Source organism: Otolemur garnettii, unplaced genomic scaffold (assembly GCF_000181295.1).
Source record: "Otolemur garnettii isolate 467f Iridium unplaced genomic scaffold, OtoGar3 scaffold00250, whole genome shotgun sequence".
NCBI classification, from domain to species: domain Eukaryota; kingdom Metazoa; phylum Chordata; class Mammalia; order Primates; family Galagidae; genus Otolemur; species Otolemur garnettii.
The window spans coordinates 1,218,926-1,237,962 of NW_003852645.1; the positions used below are offsets into that span (position 1 = coordinate 1,218,926).

The window sequence follows — 19,037 nt, forward strand, 5'->3', positions numbered from 1 at the left end:
CACACACACCTAAGGTGGCGGGTTCAAATCCAGCCTGGGCCCACCAAACAACAATGACGGCTGCAACCAAAAAATAGCCAGGCATTGTGGCGGGCACCTATGGTCCTAGCTACTTGGGAGGCTGAGGCAGGAGACTAGCTTAAATTCAGGAGTTGGAGGTTGCTGTGAGCTATGATGCAAGGCACTCTACCCAGGGGGACAGCTTGAGGCTCTGTCTCAAAAAAACAAAAACAAAAACAAAAAACTATTGAGATACTGTTATGAAAGCGCAGTGACACAGAAGCATTGAAAATGAAAACAAAAATTCAAAAAATTATGAAAAGAAATTGCTTATGAAGACAAAGAAGAGAAGAAAAGAAAAATGGAAAGGATGAATATAAACTTATAAAATATAATTCAAAGGCAAAAACATTAAAAAAGACAAAAGGAAAGTCTTTATGAACAATGGGAGACATAATACACCAAGTATATATAATGGTCATGATTCTTTTGTACTGTCCAACACATTGAAGAGAGAGATGAGTCAACTGTTTGAAATACAGCAGAAGAACTAACCATTTCAAAAGTATGGGCAAAAATTTAACACATTTTCCTTATAAATTGACAAATAAAACAGATAAAAAGTGGATTCTGCAGAAAAATGGTGAATACAATTTCAAACCCTCCCCTATGGCCCCAGTTCATCCCTTCTTTCTTTTTTTCTTTCTTTTTTTTTTTTTTTTTTTGTTTTTTTAGAGTCGCTCTCTGTCAAGTCCATTAAATATTTTTTTTTTTTTTTTTTTTTTGGCTGGGGCTGGGTTTGAACCAGCCACGTCTGGTATGTGGGGCCGGCACCCTACTCCTTTGACCCACAGGTGTCACTCACCTTCTTCTGTCTTTTAGAAGAATTTCATCAAAACCTCTAGCCTATTGATTGTGTCTTTTACTTGCTTTACAGAATTACACTAGAGGTTTTGTTTGTTTTTGCTTTTTTCCTCCCTTTTGGTTATTTTGTGGAAATTTTTATATAGGAGACTATATACAAATATATAGTCTATATATAAATTCATGGTCTTAATTTGTCATCTTTAACAATCTATTTTATGTTCTTTTTTTTCTAATTCAGTACTTTGGTTTAATTATCAATTTTGTTTTTTTTTTTTACATTATTTGCCTACCTTTGTTTTTAATCAGTGCTTTTTTCAGACTTTTTTTAAAAAAATGAGGTTTTTTAGAGGTAGGATGCTCTTAGTTTATCAATTTCATTCTATTTTATTTAATGATGATGGTTATATGAATTTGCTTTTGACTGTATCTTTAGGTGTTTCACAGATGTTTTGATATGTGATATTGCGATTATTAATATTTTGTAAATACAGTTAATTAAAAGTCTTATTTTGTTCCAAGGAGCATTTTGTAGTTTTGTTTCTTTTCCCAAGTAGGGAGCAATTTCTCCATTTTGTTTTTGTTATTCATTTATATTTTAGTGGATATGATTATGGGTATGATTTAAATTATTTCTGTAATTATTTTTATTATTTTTCAGGTTTTTGGAAATGTTCCATGAACATTATACTACATTATATTCTCTGTATAGTTTATAACATCATTAGTTGTACTATTTATATCTTTATACCCTTACCTTATTATACCTAAGTCAGACACTGGGAAATTAGGTACATAAAATTTTTAAGAAAAGTTTAGTTGTTATCAATTTTTGCTTGTAATATTAATTGGAGGGCTATGTATTTTGTATAAAATATTTATAACTATGCAGTATGAATTATGTCTTCAATTAAAAATTAGAATGTTTAACCCAATTAATTATTTGTCCCTTGAATTTAACTTTATCTTCTTGTATTAAAGTTGTAACCTCAGTTTTCCTTTCCTATGGAATATATGTGCACATTTTTTTAATTCTTAAAATTTCTCAGTCAACTTATTTTAGAAGTTCTCTTGGAGACAATTTATAGTTTTTTCCTTTTAATTTTGAGCAGCCTGAGGGTCTTTGTCTTTTAAAAGAAGAGTTTAACCCATTTATGTATAGTATAATAATTTATAAATTTGTTCTTCTGTTATTGTATTATGTTTTCTGATTTTTCTTTGCTTATCTCTTTGTTAAATATATTACTCAATAAACTTTCTGTTCTCTCTCCTCACTTCATCTCCTAAGCTGTTAGTATAAAAGTCTAATTTTAAGCTTACAAAGAAGTATAGTTGAACATATCTTTGGTTATCACAGATAAAAATAAAGTACATCTACTGACATCTCTTATAAAGATACAAAGTTAGTATACTTTTCCTTTTTTTCTCTCTTTTTCTCTTGTCACTTTTAGCAAAATTTATAAATTTTAGATTAGTATGGTGTTTGGATGATAAATGAGGTTTGTAATGGTTTGTTTGTTTATTTTTGGTGTCATGACTTGGATACAAACCATGATAAATGGGTTTTGATTAATATTTTGAATTTGTTAGGTTTTGCCTGTATTTAAAACTCTTTCCTTGGTCCTTTTTTTTTTTTACATGACTTTCCTATTCTTGAATGTTACACTGTGATTCGCCTTCTGGTGAACTGGATAATATGCTTCAGGGATTTTTCATCAGTGGTAGATAAGTTATACATTTGTACCTTTCTGTTACCCTCACAATTACCAGGGAAATATTCAGAGTAGATAATCACTCAGTTGGAACATCCTTCATCATAAGTCTGTAAATATTACTGTTTTTTAATATCTAATTTTGCATAGTGGGCATAACTGAGGCCAGCCTAATTTCTCTCTCTCTCTTTTTTAGTTTTTAAATAGATGCTTCTAGAACTATTTTTTATACTTGACATTACTCTATGTCTTTAGTAAATATCTAAAAGATGGTGTTTTTAGTTTTCTCTGAAATTTGGAGAACTATATAATGTTTTAATTAAAATATATATAATATTGTACAATATATTTAATAAACATATAATTAAAAATGTGTATACAATCTCATCCAGTAGTTTTTTCTTTTGTTTTTCTAGTTTCCTTGTAATGATGCTTCTTTTACAGTAGTCTGGTATCTTCTTTGAGTTCCATTATCTGTATATTAAACATCTAATGTGCGTCTCACATGGTGACACCCTCTTATTGATCATTTTCATTCCCTTGCTTTTCCCATCTAGCTGTAGGGAAAGCTTCAAAAGTCCCTCTTCTCACATCATAAATTAAATTGTCTGCATTTAAAGATCTGTCTGTGTTATTACATCTGAAGCTGTCTTAAATTCCTTGCTTTTAATACTGCTAGGTTTTCTTTCATCTTAGTCCTATTTCACTATAAAACAACAAAGGGCCTGCTTTTCTTGATGACTGTGAGCTGGAAAGTTCTTCCATGTAAAATGTACTTTAATATTCTCTGGCCAGTTCTCTTCAAAGTTATGTTATTCCTTTACCTCTTGAATATCTTTCTGAATGAATTTTTTCTTTTATATTGCAGTTTTTATCAATAGGTCCTGCTCTCCTTCTGGCTTTTTATTTTTTTTTTTTATTTAAGCATCCTTAAATGAGGGGCAGTCTGTCTTGCATTGGAATTACATATGACCATGGGACCCACATGCAGCCGAAACATGAAGATGCACTTGCTGGGGCTGATGACATTCCCAATAAGGGAGACCTATTGCTACAGGTGTCTTCTGTGAGGCAGGTGAAGCTGCAACCTGGGTCCTGGTGTCCTGTAAATGGTTACAGGGTTGGCCTGGACTGTTCACAGGACCCCATTGTGGCAGCTGTGTCAGACCTTTTGTGCACACCCACCCCCATCACTGCCTCTGTTAGGAGGAAAAACTGAAGCAAGACACTAACTTGTTAGAACTTCTGTGCAGTGACCAAATTCACTCATGCAATTTTTGTTGGCTGTCAGCACTGCAAATACTACCAGGTAAGGGAGCATCCTTGTGGTCCACTCCCTTTGCTCATACAAGTATCAGCATAATCCTTTAAAGGTGACAACTGTTTTCTATCAATCACACCATGCTGAGGGTTGCCAGATTTGGCAAATAAATATACAAGATGCCCAGTTACATTTAAATCTCAGAAAAAAGCACTAATTTTTAATATGTGTGGAATATCTCTGATTAGTGGAAATCAAAACGTAAGTGGGTTTCTGTGTTTTATCTGGCAGCATTAACTTTTCTGCATGAGGTATCTAAGTCCCATCAGAGTTCTCAGCAATTCTTGCAGTCCATGCATGCAGGTTGTAACTAATTTTCAGCATAGATGCAGATTTTTTTATTTATTACCATATTCTCTTAGTTGTTGCTTTTGGATTGGGCTGGAAATAGAGTTCTATGCTCAAATTGCCGTCTCCCTCGTGTTTTTAAAAAGTATTATTTAGGGAAAAATTATCTTTTCAAAAATGTTAAAATTAATATGAAATCTCTCCAAAACTACCGAGTTGCTTTAATCATGTGAACATGTCACTTTTCTTGAAATAAATGTTTACAGCTGTGGCACCCAAATAAAATGTAAATTTTTTTCTTCATGGGGTATTCACTGAGATTTGCTGTGCATAGTTTCTTTGTTATTTGGCACTCGGCTCATTTTTATGTGGAATAAAAATGGTATCCTCTGGTTACACGACCACCTCATGGGGATTGGAGAATAATGAGTTTTACTTCATTCATTCTGTGCATTGTGGAATAAAATTGGTACTTTTTAAAAGTATATATATATTTAAAAAAGAAGAAGAAACTGTAGCTTCAGGTCAGTATGGACCATTTTTAAACAGTAAACATTTGGGTCAGATACCAGGCAAGAAGACTATTAGGCCATTTGTGGTATAAAGCTACAAAGTTACTTCCCTTCAAATGATGTTCCTACTGACCCTTTGTGGCCTTCATGCTTCCCGGAATAAAGTCAGAAGACCCCAAACCATTGCCCTTGGAATGTGTAATTAGTTGCACAATTAGGTTTTGTGTTCTCAAGTGGCAGGGGTCAGATGCTCAGCTGGGAAGTTCACAGACCCTTGGTGTCTAGTGTTCATGTTTAACCATCTGTAATTTTATTTGGCCTTGGCAGTTTCTAGAGTGAATGTTGAGCCTGTATGAAGGTAGCTCAAGGTAGTTGTTCTGAGCAGTACCAAGGTGAGTTTTTAACTAGAGGGGCCCTGTGTAACTGATGTTGTTCTTTTTTTTTTAAGTTTCAGATTAATATGAGGGTACAAATGATTAGGTTACATTGTTTGCATTTGTTAGGTCAAGTCCAAGTTGTTGTTGAGCCTTTTATCAAGGAGGTGTGCTGTATACTCATACATTGTGTCTGTTAGGTGGTAGTTTACCACATCCTCCTACTTGAGTTTACTTCTCCCCCACTTGAGTTTCATTGTGTTCTTCTCTCTTGTGAGCATGTAGTTGTTCACCTGCTAGTTTCATATTAATATTGATATAGTTCTTCCAGGAATCTCCTTGCAGGGGGAAGACCCCGTCTTCTTCAGTTCTGCGTAACTGAGATTACACGGATCTCTGAAGGGGATAAAAGGATTGAAATTTCTGATTATAGTGAAGAAGATAGCAAATACAATCCTAATGTAAAAACTAATCTGCTTTCTGTCACATAAAAAGCATAATCCATGTGTTGATTCATTTGGCCACTTGTCTATTAAATATTTGTTGAGGGCCTGATCCCTGCAGGGTGGTCTTCTGAAGACTGTGATAATGATGGAGAGACAGGCCTGCAAGTCATCTCTGCCTGCTGGCACGTAACCCACTGGTGCATACTGGGAATTTCAGCAAAGTATAAAGCCCTTGGACTTCCTCTGTCACAGAACAAGTGCAAGGGAAAAACACAGGTGGAGAAGATAACACCTAGTCATGCAGTCAAGGAAATACTCTAGGAAAGTGACTTTGATAACTTATCTGGAGGGAGGATGAGAAGGTAACTGGGCACATGGGGTAGGGGCACCAGAGAAGGGATGAAGCCTAAAGCTTCAGCCTAGAACATGAGCAAAAAAAGTTGCTATCTACTCTTTTCCTTCACTGAAACTTAGACGTGAAGATACAAGTTTATAGAAAATAGAAACCGGGAGTGAGCTCCAAAAATTAAAATCATGTAGTCTTTAAGGAAAGGAATCTCTTGTTATATATAGGGTATTTTGATTTGTTATTAAAAAAAAATCCTTACTTATTAGGCTGAACTCTATGAAATTGGTCTTTGGGTTAGTGCAAACTGCGCACATATCAGCAGTTTCAAGAGGTTCAGCACAATTCAAGCCTCAGTTGTTACATTGGGGCTCGGCCTGGCCTGAGTTAATGCCATGAAATGCAGAGATAGTTTCACTGGGGACTGTTTGTTGTACAAACTCAAGATGAATGTACATGTCAAACTAGCTGCTTATGTAGAAATTAAATTGCATGCAGGCTGGCACCTTGCAGTGTCAGAGCTGGACTGGGGCTTCAGTTCTCTGCTCAGTCCCCTCCTTCCACAGATGAGCCCACAGGAAGCGAAGAGGGTCGATGACTTGCTTGTTACCTGACAAAAGCAGGAACGGGACCCCTGTCTTCAAATTCTTTGCTCTCTCTGCTGGTCACAGAACCTGCTGAGAGGGGTCCAGACTTAGGTAGGCGTTGTACTTTGGAAAATGTGTTCACGTGGGCCTTTGAAACAGGTGACACAACAAATGTCAGGATAATCAAAGATAATTACACGGCTACTGATGAGAAGGGCTTCAGCACAACTCGTAGAACTCTGCCTGGAAAGTCAGTGTTCCCAGAGCCAATAATTTCCTTTTCTAAAACTTCTTAAATTGGTCCTTTGGATTATGTAATTGCTCTGTGTTTTTCTTACAGAATGTAAGGAAACCTGTAAAAATAACATTTTGGATTTTCCCCCTAAGGGAGAGATTATGTTCAGTAAGAGAAAATTAAAAAAAAAAAAAAAAGGTTTTTGTTCGTTGGTGACAGTGTGGTTTCACAGGATGAGGATGTAATGGAAGTGGGCACTGCTCTTGATTTTTAGGTTCTAGGATCAAGTTTGCACAAGTGACTTGGGGCAGGTGCTTTATGTGGTTGGCCCTGGCACTCAGGGCCACGTCATCTCACCTATTTCCAGGGGGCTGTTCCCGACATACCCTTCCAGAGTCTTTTCCCTGCATCTCTCTGCTTAACTCCAGGGGGAGTGTACAATGTTTAAGTGAGTTACAATTGCTGATGCGGATTTATCTTTGCTCAGAGTCCTTATCCATTTACCCTTGGATGGTGTGTCCCTAGTGTATAGCCTGTATGTATGGGCAGAACGTGAAAGGTTGTTAGCCTAAGTTATTCCTGTTAGCAGCCTGCGTGGCCAACTGAATGGGAACGTGCCTCTCAATTGATTTTAGCGGGTTCTTAAAACCGAACACTTGCAAATCTCCTTTTTTAACAAAAAGAGGTTGAGTCTTAGGCATAACCCACCAAAGACACCATTATCACTTGCTGACATTTTAAAACATTATTTTGTTTGTATTTTATTTATTTGCATGCACGCCGTCTACATATGACAGGTGATACTGGTTCTCTGCTAACGTTAGTGGCATTAATTTCTACTAAAACAAATGTGTTTATTATGAAGCCAGTTGGTTTAAATAAGAAATAGTGGGTAGAGAATTGCATAGTCGGCAGGAAATGGGGGTGATCCATTATAGAGGGGGCAGGTAGATGTCCTGAAGACACTGGTGATGGCCCAGAGTTACTAATGCCTGCCCTCTGCTTCCCCACAGTGACGGAAAGTCGAGGGATCCTTGAGAGCGTCCAGAGGTTCTCCCTGCTGCCCACCTACCTCCCCGTGACCTACCACATCAACAACGCAGACGTCTCCTTCTTCCTGAAGGAGGCCAACCAGGACATCATGAGGAACTCCAGCCTGCAGTCCCGGGTGGAGTCCTTTCTGATCTACAAATCCAAGCGGCTGCCTGTTCTGAACGCCAGCTACGGGCCTTTCTCCATTGAGCAGGTGGTACCCCAGGACCTGATGCTCCCTTCCAACCCCTTTGGATTTACCAACAAATTTTCTCTGAACTGGAAACTGAAGGCCCACATCCTGCGGGACAAGATCTACATGAGCAGCCCCAAGGTGCAGGTCCTCTTCCACATCGTGGGCAGAGACTGGGACGACCACAGCACTGGGGAGAAGCTGCCCTGCCTCAGGGTCTTCGCTTTCCGAGAGACCAGAGAGGTGAGGGGCAGCTGCCGGCTGAAGGGGGAGCTGGGGCTGTGTGTGGCCGAGCTGGGGCTGCTGCCCAGCTGGTTCAGCCCCCCAACAGTGGTGGCTGGGAGGAAGAAGTTGGTGGAACAGCCGGAAGGGAGCCCCGTGGAGCTGTACTACACGGTGCATCCCGGGGATGAGAGAGGGAACTGCGTCAGGACGGACGCAAGGAGAGGCAGTGGGATTCGGATGGGCCACAATGACATCGATGAGTCTGGGCCCCCTCTGCACAGGATTGGGAGTGTCTTCCTTTACCAGACCCGCAGCCAGCCCTCCCTGAGGGAACTGCGTTTGGACAGCAACGTGGCCATTCATTACCTGCCAAAGACGGTGAGACAAGGAGACGTGCTGACTTTTCCTGTTTCCATCTCCAAAAATTCTACCGAAGATCACTTCACATTAAGGTGAGTTGGCTCAGAACAGCTGCCTGTACTTCTCAAAGAGGAGGGGTGCTTTCAAGAACCCGGTGATTTGGTCAGAACTGCTATGCCATCTCTTTCCAAAGCGGAGCCTTCCCATTTTTACACACTCCATCTTCTTTCCAAAATACGGAGAAACCAGTGTAATCTTGTGGGGTTGGAAATTGGGTGTGAACATATTGTAATTATTAGATTTTCCCAGGCCATCCAGGAGCTCCTGGGTGGGTGGGTGCGATTGTGATTTCATGTCTTCTGCCTTAGCTTAGGGTATTATCAGCAAGTTTTAAGAATGCTAAAAGTTACCCAACAGGAGCCATTTAGAATTGGATAGTTAAATGCCTCACAGTTGAAATGAGACTGCAAAGAGGATCGCAGCAGTTGTCAGAGAGGATAGAGAACGTGGTTTTGCCAACTCAAAAGCTATTCCAAATCTGTAAGCTCTAAGTATAATATGGTACCAACCTCAAAGTTATACATTTTGTTTCTCTCTGGAAATAGAACTTAGTGTTCAAGAAAATAAATGAGCATAACGTGTGAAGAATATACAGTAGAATTTGTTGAGTTTCTTATATAAGAGCATACCAAAGACAAGACATTTAAAATAACTACTGCGTCCTTTAGAATAAATATGGGCAGGTTTTCTTCTTGGAATGTAATGTAGGAGAGAAGCTCCTTGCCTTGGCTTGATTGTATTTTCATTACAGAGTTTTAGTTCTGTTTTGATTATAACAGCTAGTTAGTATACATGTTATTGGGTGATTAAAATTATCTTAATGTTGCTGCATACTTCAACAACTTGACCTGAAGTGCAATCTAAGAAAATGTGTGTTACAACTCCTGAAAACAGGAACGCTACTGTATGGAAGATCCTTTCTCTATCTGTGTGTTTAAAGTTCCTCCAAGAGCGAACCGTTCTCTCTTCCCCCTCAATCTGGGCTTCTGGCTGCTTTTTCTTTCTGTGTTTCTTGTTTTTTCTTTCCTTTTGTATTTGCAAAGGGTGATTGCGTTTAAGAAAATAAATCATGGCTAAGATTCTACTCTGTGCGTTTATGTTATGTTGATTAGGACCCAGTAGGAGGAATGCTTTTTCAGTTTTAACTACAGAAGTGAAACTAATGGACAATGTTAATCTAATGATGGAACTCAAGTAAGTGCTCCAAGGTAAAAACCTTTAGCTTGGGTTGACGTGCATGCAGGGATTAGCCACGGGGATTTAGGGCACAGAAACACATCTGTGGGGCTGAGCGCTCATTAGCTCTGCCTTCTGTTCCTCACTGGAAATCGGATCTAAACTCAGCTGGTCATAGGCCCTCTGTGTGGTCTGGTAGTTTTGTGTTTTGCTTTTCCAGGCTCAGCAGTTTGATATAATATTCTCTGTAGAGATGGTGGCTTATGCAGAGAGAGATTTTGCTCATGGAAACCCAAGGTTTTGAATAAGGGAAGCTACATTCTTACACCATTTTATCCGGTCCATCCTTTACGTTTGCCTAATACTGATTGTTGATTTCCTGGACCCAGGGTTTAAAACCAAAATCCTCCGCAGCTTTGACTGAGATCCACATTCTACTTTTTTGGGAAGCAGTTGTGTGTGTGGTATTGAATTTCACAAAAAGCTTTGTTATCCCACGATTATGACTATTTACTGCATGCTAAACATGTCCATTAGGGACCCGAGGGTGGCTTTTATCTTTGGCAATCTGTGACAAAAACAAGAGAAATTGACTTTGCCAGAGTTACACAATTTAAGGATCCAAACCTTTGCGAGTTCATTTGACACATCTAAATTGAGTGGCTCCACTTACAAGTCTTAGATTGGAAAATTGGGGGCATAAGGCAAAAGTATATTTGTTCAGAGCCCAGCAATTAAAATTTGTAAAAAAAAAAATCAGTTTTCCAGATAAGGCAATAGTAAAATAAATATTTCATGAATGATATCTTTAACTTGATAAGATGTTATACTCTCTGTTTCTTTAAGAGCTTGCATTAATAATGTGCTTCCTGCATGCTTAAAATGTTCTAATTACAAATGAATCTCATTCACTTATGAAAAAAGCTGAAGGTAAACTAGGACCTGGCAATATTAATATTAGGCTTTAGTTTGAATTCCCATAATTAGAAAATAATAAAACTGTATATCTTTTTAAATGAAGTCAATTGGACACTAATTTAGCTCAGCTTCCAAATATTTAGAATTAGCATGCGTCTGTTCTGTCTGGCCATCTGCTATAAATAACCCTGAGGGGTCTAGCCAAATATCCTTGGGTGCTCTTCCCTGAATTGTGACTTTTGTTTCTACATGCTCTGTGTTGACAGTGCTAACACAGGCCAGAAGTGGGCTCATCTTTTATAGGTCAAGTACCAGTAGGACATCCATTGTCACTGAATGGGATAACCAGGAGGGATCCCATCCAGATTTGTAAACTATAGAGAGAAGCATCAGCTACAGTTTGAATTCTTTGTTGATGATGACTGGCCACCCCCGCACACCTCTCCAGTTATTTGTGTGCCCGTGATTGCAGAGTGATGTGTGTGTGTGTATTTTACACGTTGAGAACAAGAAAACTCATGTTCAGCTATTTGTCATCTTACAAAGTCTGCTCTACCTTACTTTTGATTTCTTTCAAAGCTGACATCTTCAGAAAAGGAAAAGCAAATGCTTTCATTCTTTAGACACCTAAGGATCCCTTTTAATTTCAGAAAGTGTTTTTCTTCAAGTGAACATCTGAAGCATCCCTCAGCATTTGAGTCCGTTCTTCCATATTCTTCTTCCCACACCTTCTTCTAGCTTCTGTCCCTCCCCCAGGGAGAGGGCCATTCACAAGCATCCTGGTCTCTAAATGACTGAACCATGAGTCTGGAAGAGGATGAGAAATGGGGCTCTTTCTTTCACATCTTCACCAGCCACTCTCCAGCTTCTCTTCCCCATGGCAAATCAGTTTCAAAGGAGCTCTGGTCCTCAGCTCTGAACGGGAGTCTCCAGCCAAATGTTTGTGCGGCATCAGCTTGGTGACCTCACAGCCCAGAGAGATCAGGTGGAGGGCGTAGAACAGTGGGACAAAACTCAGAAGAGTAAACGCTTTTCTTAAGTTCAGGGGTATTCTTAAATTTGTTCAATGAATGAACAAACTGTTGATTGTTAATCAGTACATATACTTTGCTGAGCATTTGCAGTTTTAAATGCTCAAGAATTTGTTAAGCACCATATACTTTCCATTGGGTTTTAGACCCACCCAGGGTAGGACATTGACTTCCAGGTGATTTGCTTGCCAAGATGAGAAGTACAAGGGAGAAAGCAAGAAAGTAAAACAAGAATGTTTGACAAGGAACAAGAGTGAATGTGGGATAGATAACACACAAAGGACCTGGGACCTTAGTGATCTGGGAAGCCTACTTTGCAGAAGATTTTAAGTTTGTTAGGAAATGATGTGGTGATTTGAGACTAGGCCTCAGTTTAAGTCACTTCAATGACATGATCTTTGAACCTGCCATGGCCCAGAAGAGGAACTCTCCTTATTCTGTTTCTGGTGTGTTCAACTATGTTCTGTGCTGCACACACCGTAAATCTCATTCTGGCTGATTTAAGTGAAAAATAATGAATAAAATGGTTATTTGATGGACATCCTGGGTCTCAGGAGTTAGTAAGAGACCAGGGGCCTGGCTCAGTGATGCAGAGTCTGAGGGAGGGTGGATGCTTGGTGTCGACACAGCAGACCTGCAGCACCCAAGCAAACCCCTTCCACAGTTTCCCCTGTTCTTTTTACACTCACATAAGATGTGACCATCTCCAGGAAGCTCCCACTGTCTCACAAATCTTCTAGTTCCTTTAAGAACACATGCTTCTGGACGGGGCATTTCCCTGTCGTGGAGAATTAGGAGCTGTTGTAAAGAGGATAGATATTGGTTTCTCCAAATCCCACCTGTGTCGTGACAGCTGGTCGGTGCCCACCTTTGTCACCTAGTGGGGATTGGAGGACTTACTTCAAGTGGGAAAGGAGTGAGAGTCAGGCAGACTTTCTATTTCAGAATAGATTTACAAAGAAGCCGTGATGTCAGTGCAGAGTGTCCTCATGTGCCCCACAGCTAGCTTTCCCTTGTATGGCACATCTGCCATCATTAATGCACCAGTGTTGAGACGTTATTAGCTAATGTTCATACTTCAGCCTCCCTTGGTTTTCACCTGAGGTCCTGGTGCTGTTCTGGGACTCCGTCCAGGAACTGCCTTATGTTTAGTTCTCACTCTACTCCTCTTGCTGTGGCTACGTCTTAGACTTCCTTTGGTTTTGGTGACCTTGACAGTCTTCAGAGCTCCTGTGTTTACTGACTTGTGGGATTTCCTTTAGCTTGTATTTGCCTGATATAAGTTCTCATAATTAGGTTAGGGTAACAGGTTTGGGGCAGGGGAACCACAGAGGTACAGTGCCATTTTCATGACATCATTCCAAGGCTATGTATAGCCCACATGACATCTGTGTTGGTGTTAACTTGGTGCCACTGGCTGGGGTCATGCTTGTTGGGTTTGTTCACTGTAAAGTTAATTTTCTCCCCTGCTTCCCCACAGGGTAGTCTTTGGAAGGGGAGAGAAATGACATTCCATCTCCTTGAGGGTAATACATCTCTATAAATTATTTGAATTTCCATGGGTGACATCTGTTCATTTTCACTTATTTATTTATTTATTTATTTAATAATGTAATTATTATAGTGAGGGGTCCTGGATGTTCATTGTATACTTGGATTATAATCTAATTTTATTTTGTTTTGTTGCTCAAATTTCTCCACTTTGGCTTTGGAGCACTGTTTCATGTGGCCCAAGTACGGAAGTGGTATAGAAACGGAAGTGGTGGGAAAGGCTGTCTTGGCTTATCCCTGATCTAGAGTTGGCTGTTGAATTACTTGCTATCTTATTCTGTTTTTTTTTTTAATTTTTGAATTATAAATTGGCAGATAATCATTGCATATATTTATACTAAATATATACAACCATCTATACTCTCTCTCTCTATATATATATCATATGACTAATATATACCATAGTTGTATATATTTATCACTAAAAAGTATTTTGATTTATGAATTTGATGTGAAATTATGAAATCAAGCTAATTAACATATTCATCACCTCAAATGATTATTTTTTTGTGGTGAGAATATTTGAAACTTAGAGCAATTTTAAATATATAATATGTTATCACTCTATTCACAAGACTGTGCAATATATCTCAACAACAATAACAAAAACACCCTCATCTTTTTAATTTCCATGGGATCAGTAATGTTGGTTCCTCTTTTACGTTTGCTGTTGACACTTTGTTTCTTCTCTCTTTTTATTCACCTAGCTAGCATTTTGCCAATTTCATTGACCTTTCCAAAGGATCAGCTTTTAATTTTGCCTAATTTCTCTATCTTTTTCTGTTTTCAATTTCATCGATCACTTCCTTGATGTGTGTTATTTCCTTTCTTCTGCTTGATGTAGCTATAATTTGCTCTTTTTTTCTCTAGTTTTCTAAGTTAAGGTAAATTAATTTTAGATTAAGCTATTGATTTTAGATCTTTTTCTAATGCAGTGCATCATTTCAATGCTATAAATATTTCTGTAAGCATTGCTTTACTGTATCCAGGACATTGTGATAAGTTATATTTTCATTTTAACATATTTTTTTCAGAGTCTCACTGTGTCACCTTCAGTAGAGTGCTGTGATGTCACAACTCATAGCAACCTCAAACACTTGGACTTGAATGATTCACTCGCCTCAGTTTCCCTTGTAGCTGAGACTACAGGTGCCTGCCACAATGCCGGGCTATTTTTTTGTTGTAGTTGTAGTTGTTTTGTTGTAGTTTGTTTAGTTTGTTGTGTAGTTTGTTGTAGTTTGTTTGTTGTAGTTTTGTTTTGTTGTAGTTGTCATTGTTGTTCAGCAGGCCCGGTCTGGGTTCAAACCTGCCATCCCCGGTGCATATGGCTTGCACCCTAACCATTGAGCTATGGGTGCTAAGCCCATTTCAACATACTTTAAAATACTTTTAAGCTTCTTTTGAGATTTCTTTGATTCATGGGTTATTTGGAAGTGTGATATTTAATTTCTAAACATTTGTTGGATTTTTTTCATCTATCTTTCTAGCATTGATTTCTAGTGTAATTAGCATTCTTAAAACTTCTCTGTGGCCTGAGACTATGTTTTGTATAATTTCTATTTGTTTTTTAAATTTAAGGTTGAATAGCCTAGAATAAAATCACTTTTGGCAAGTATTTAGTGTGACCTTGAGAAGAATATGTATTCTACTTCAGTTGGTTGGACTATTCCATAATTGTCAATTAGATCAAGTTGATTGATATAGCTGCTTAGGTCATCAATATGACCTGATTTTCTGCCTGCTGGAGCTATCAATTACTCACAGGAGTGTTGAAGTTTTCAACTATAATAGAAAGTTTATTTCTCTTTTCAGTTCTATAACTTTTTTTACCTCAGATGTTTTAATATGTGTGTGTTAGAGGTGTAAACATTTAGGATTATTATAGCTTCTTGGATAATTAACCCATTTGTCATTACATAATACTTCCTTTTCATCCATGATAATACCCCTTGTTCTAAAATCTGCTTTGTCTAAAATTAATACAAATACTGAAGCTTTAAAAAAAATTGTTGTTAGCATGTGTTATCATTTTCTATTTCTTTACTTTTAACCTATAAGACTCCTTATAGCTAAAGTGGGATTTTGGTAACTATTATGTAATTAAATATTATTTTTTAATCCACTTTGACAATCTGTTTTAATTGTTGTATTTAGTTCGGTTATATTTAAATAATTCTTATGTAATTGTATTAATATTGACCATGTATTTTTCAGTACAATTAGTTTCCTTTGTAATCCTATGTATATGTGTTTAATTTAAAACATTCTGAGAGGGTGGTTGCTCATAGGTTTCACCAGAGTGCCAAAGAAGTCAGTGTCACAAAAAAGGCTAAGAATGCCTTTTTCAATAATTTTTATAGATTTAGGGTTACAAGTGGCTTCTATTAATTATGTTAGGTTTTGCATTGCATTACTCCCCACTTTCTGTCCTTCCTGGTTCTAATATTTTGTATGATTTCATTTTATATCCTCTCTTATTACATCAAGGATGCTAGAAATATTACTTGTTTCTCTAAAATTTTTAATACACATTTTTAACTAATCCAAGTCCAATTTTCTATAATACCAGAGTGATCCACACACAATACAAGTAACTTAAAAGGAAGTTTTGCAATTACTCCTTTGTATCCCAGGGATATTGTTGCAATTCATTATTACCAGAATATTATTTCTCATAAGGAAAGGAAAAAGAAAATATTTTATTTTATTTTTATTTGTTTCTTCCCTTATCGCATCTATCTCTCTAGATCTGGGAGTAGCACTTTGTCGCACAGCCTCAGTTCTACACTGAATCCAAGAAAATGTATTACTTTTCCCTTTTTTGTAGCTTTTTGTTATAAGACTAGGCATGCTGACCCTCAGGTTAAGTGTATGTCAGAGTGGAGCCTGTTGAGTCCCAGGAGTGTGTTCTTCAAATTATTTTGGTTGGAAGTTACAGGAACACAATTTGAATCAGTTTCAACAAAAATGAGAATTTATTATAAGGGCACTGATGTGGGTCTTAGGGTACATGAGTAGTGACCCATGCCTGGAACCTAGAACTTAATTGGCTCAGGAGAAATTTAGCCAAGGCCCCACACCGACAGTTTAAAAAAGAGGCAGCAGTAAATTTGGAGGATGGGAGGGAATATTGGGGAGCATGGAGTTTTCATAAGCCAGGGCACAGCATGCTTGCCTCACGAGGACAGATGGCATGGGCGTTCTGGGGGACATATCTACATTTTCCTCTGAGATCCTAGAAAGTTAAGTCACATCCAGGATTTTTTGGTGCCCTGTCTTTCTCAGCTAACCCCGCTGAGGCTCAGTCCAACCCTCTGGGAAAAGGAATGGGTTTCTCAACCTTGCACTGTTGACAGGTGGATGAGACTATAATTTGCTCCGAGGGCAGTCTGTGCATGAAGGGGTGTTCAGCAGCATTCCCGGCCTTCACCTGCTAGATGCCTGTTAACTACCCCTCCCCTGGATTGTGACAATCAATGATGTATGCAGGTATTGCCAGATGTCCCCGGGGACGCCATCACCCCTGGTTAGAAAGTACTGGACTGGATTATGGTTTGGGAGAAAACATTCATAGAGTGAACTCAGCTCTTGCACAGAAGGAGGTTCTGAGCTTACATTTAAGGTAACATTGTGTAGTCACATTTTCCTTGAAAATTCTTTAAATTGCACCTACCATATGTTTTTACATCCACTTGAATGTACGCTCCATGAGGCAGAAGTTTTGCTGTCCCCTGCTGTTTCTTCATATCGAGTAGGACACCTGGCACATCCTCGTCACTTAGGAAATACTGGAGTAGTGAGTGACCATCACTGCCCCACCTGCTTTCCATTTACTGTTGGGCCAGAGAACAGACTTGTGAGTTAGACGTTAAATGGAATAGCTGGTCTGCATTTCAAGGCCACATATGGAAAATAATCCAGAGTCAAATGCAGACCGTTTAAGGACCCCAGGAACTGAAATGCACTGAGGAATTTGTTTCCAGAGCTCATTAGGCTGGTATGGGCCCAGCCTTGGTCTAGGGGGAGGCCCTGCTGTCAGTACTTTTAAGAAGCTCTGCAAGTGGTTCTAACATGCAGCTGGTGTGAGAACCACTGGCTTCATTTCTGTCATTTCACATTTTGGAGACACACTTATTGAGCAGAACGGGTGGTCGACATTTAAATCAACTATTTAAACTTCTCTCTGTCTCTCTCTTTCTCACATGATTGATTCACACAGTTTAATGCCTGTATATGGAAACTCCATTATGTAACAAGGCATAGCCTTTTTGTACCCAATCTCGTGAACTTCGCTTTTTAAGAAGTTAATTCACAGTGGGCTCCCGTCAAGAATCCCTCCCTCCCTCATTTTGTAGGTATGGTTCCTTTTGAGCTATCAGATTTTGGGGTGAGGCAAGACTTCTGACCAGACATGTGCATTTGTTTAGATAAACGGACTACTCTGATTCTCCTAGGGGGATTGAAGGAAAAAGGAGCATCATCACCAGTGAGTGTCTACCTGAAGTTTTGCTGGGCCTTTTGCACTTGGCTTCCTCTGAATTTCCCCACAGTGCTCCGGCAGGAGGCTCATTGTTACTAAGCAACAAAGATTCACTCTGGCCAACTTTCAGACTATTGGGAGTTTCAGACATCAGTGGGTGGTCTGGAGAGAAAACCCAGAACTGAGCAGGACCCCGTCTTGCTCTTGCCCCAGACAGCTGGGAGGCTGGCTCTGCAGTCTTGAGGCAGCAGGTGCCAGAGTCGACAAGCCTCTGAGGCAGCCATGGGCAGCTCCATGGAGCACCCTTTCCTCCTCACTGGCTCCAACTTCAGACCACTAGGACAGAGTATCGTTGGGCAAGTTTAACTCGCATTTCCACTCTCTGGTTGTGCCAGGAGAAATAAATCTGACTCTTGGGAGGAAGTGGCTTTGCATTCACCATCTTGCCAATATCAGTCCAATGGGGGACAGCAGATGCCTTTCAGGGTGCTTTCAGGGAGAGGGGATAGAGGCTGAGTGCTCCAAGTATGGCCAGTGTCTACCACAGACTCCTTGAGGGGATTTTCATCTCTTTTGTAGAGAGAAGGAAATCAATACCATTTTGACCCCCAGAAGGCAGATCCGGAATTTGGATTGGCATTAGTTGACTCCACACTCCTCTTTCTTGAACCTCATGCCATGTTTCCCAAGTATCCCCAGGGACCCCACTTTTCCTTTGCTGCGGGAGCCTCTGCAACAGTTTCAGAAGAGAAGAGTCCTGCAATGAAGTGGTCCATTGTCAGGGAGCCCCTTACCCTTAGACGCTGTGAAATGACACAGACAGGATTCAGATCACTCCCTGAAAGGAATTTGAGATAAACACATTTGAAAGGAGTGAGTGGCTCCTATTGCCTCAAAGTCTTAAAAGAGGCTGGAGCAGTGAGATTCCTGTACTCATATGGCTGAAAAACAGCCAGAAGGAGAAAACACAAGAGCACACAGAAGCATTTCATCCACGTTCCTGCCATTCCCCCAGGAGCTGGGATAGGGCCATTAATGGGGACCTCTGGGAAGCAGAGTCTCAACCCTCTTCTTCAAGTATCCTCCTGCTATGAGTGGATGTGAACACAGCTTGCGTTCCATTGTGGCTGTAAGAGGCTCTCAGGAGTTGGCCTGGCAGGATGTGAAGCTAAAACACCCTGTCACTATCTTCTTTGACTATGAGGTTCAGCCCAACTGTTTTCATGAAAGGGATTTGTCAGCATGTCAGCCTTTTTTGTTCCCTGTCCTTATTATTGTTGTTATTTTAGGATGTAAGGACAGTGTTGTTTCACAGCTAAAGTTCTT

At 39.3% G+C, this 19,037-nt stretch overlaps 1 protein-coding gene across 1 annotated transcript in view; it reads left to right on the forward strand.

The window, feature by feature from the left end:
- The window catches only part of LOC100944162 (transmembrane protein 132D-like), a 561,473-nt gene that overhangs the window by 188,031 nt on the left and 354,405 nt on the right, over positions 1-19,037 (forward strand). The window contains exon 2 of the mRNA XM_003802605.3: positions 7,699-8,587. Within this exon, the coding sequence (XP_003802653.1) occupies positions 7,699-8,587 (889 nt within the window). The remainder of the gene's footprint in view (positions 1-7,698; positions 8,588-19,037) is intronic.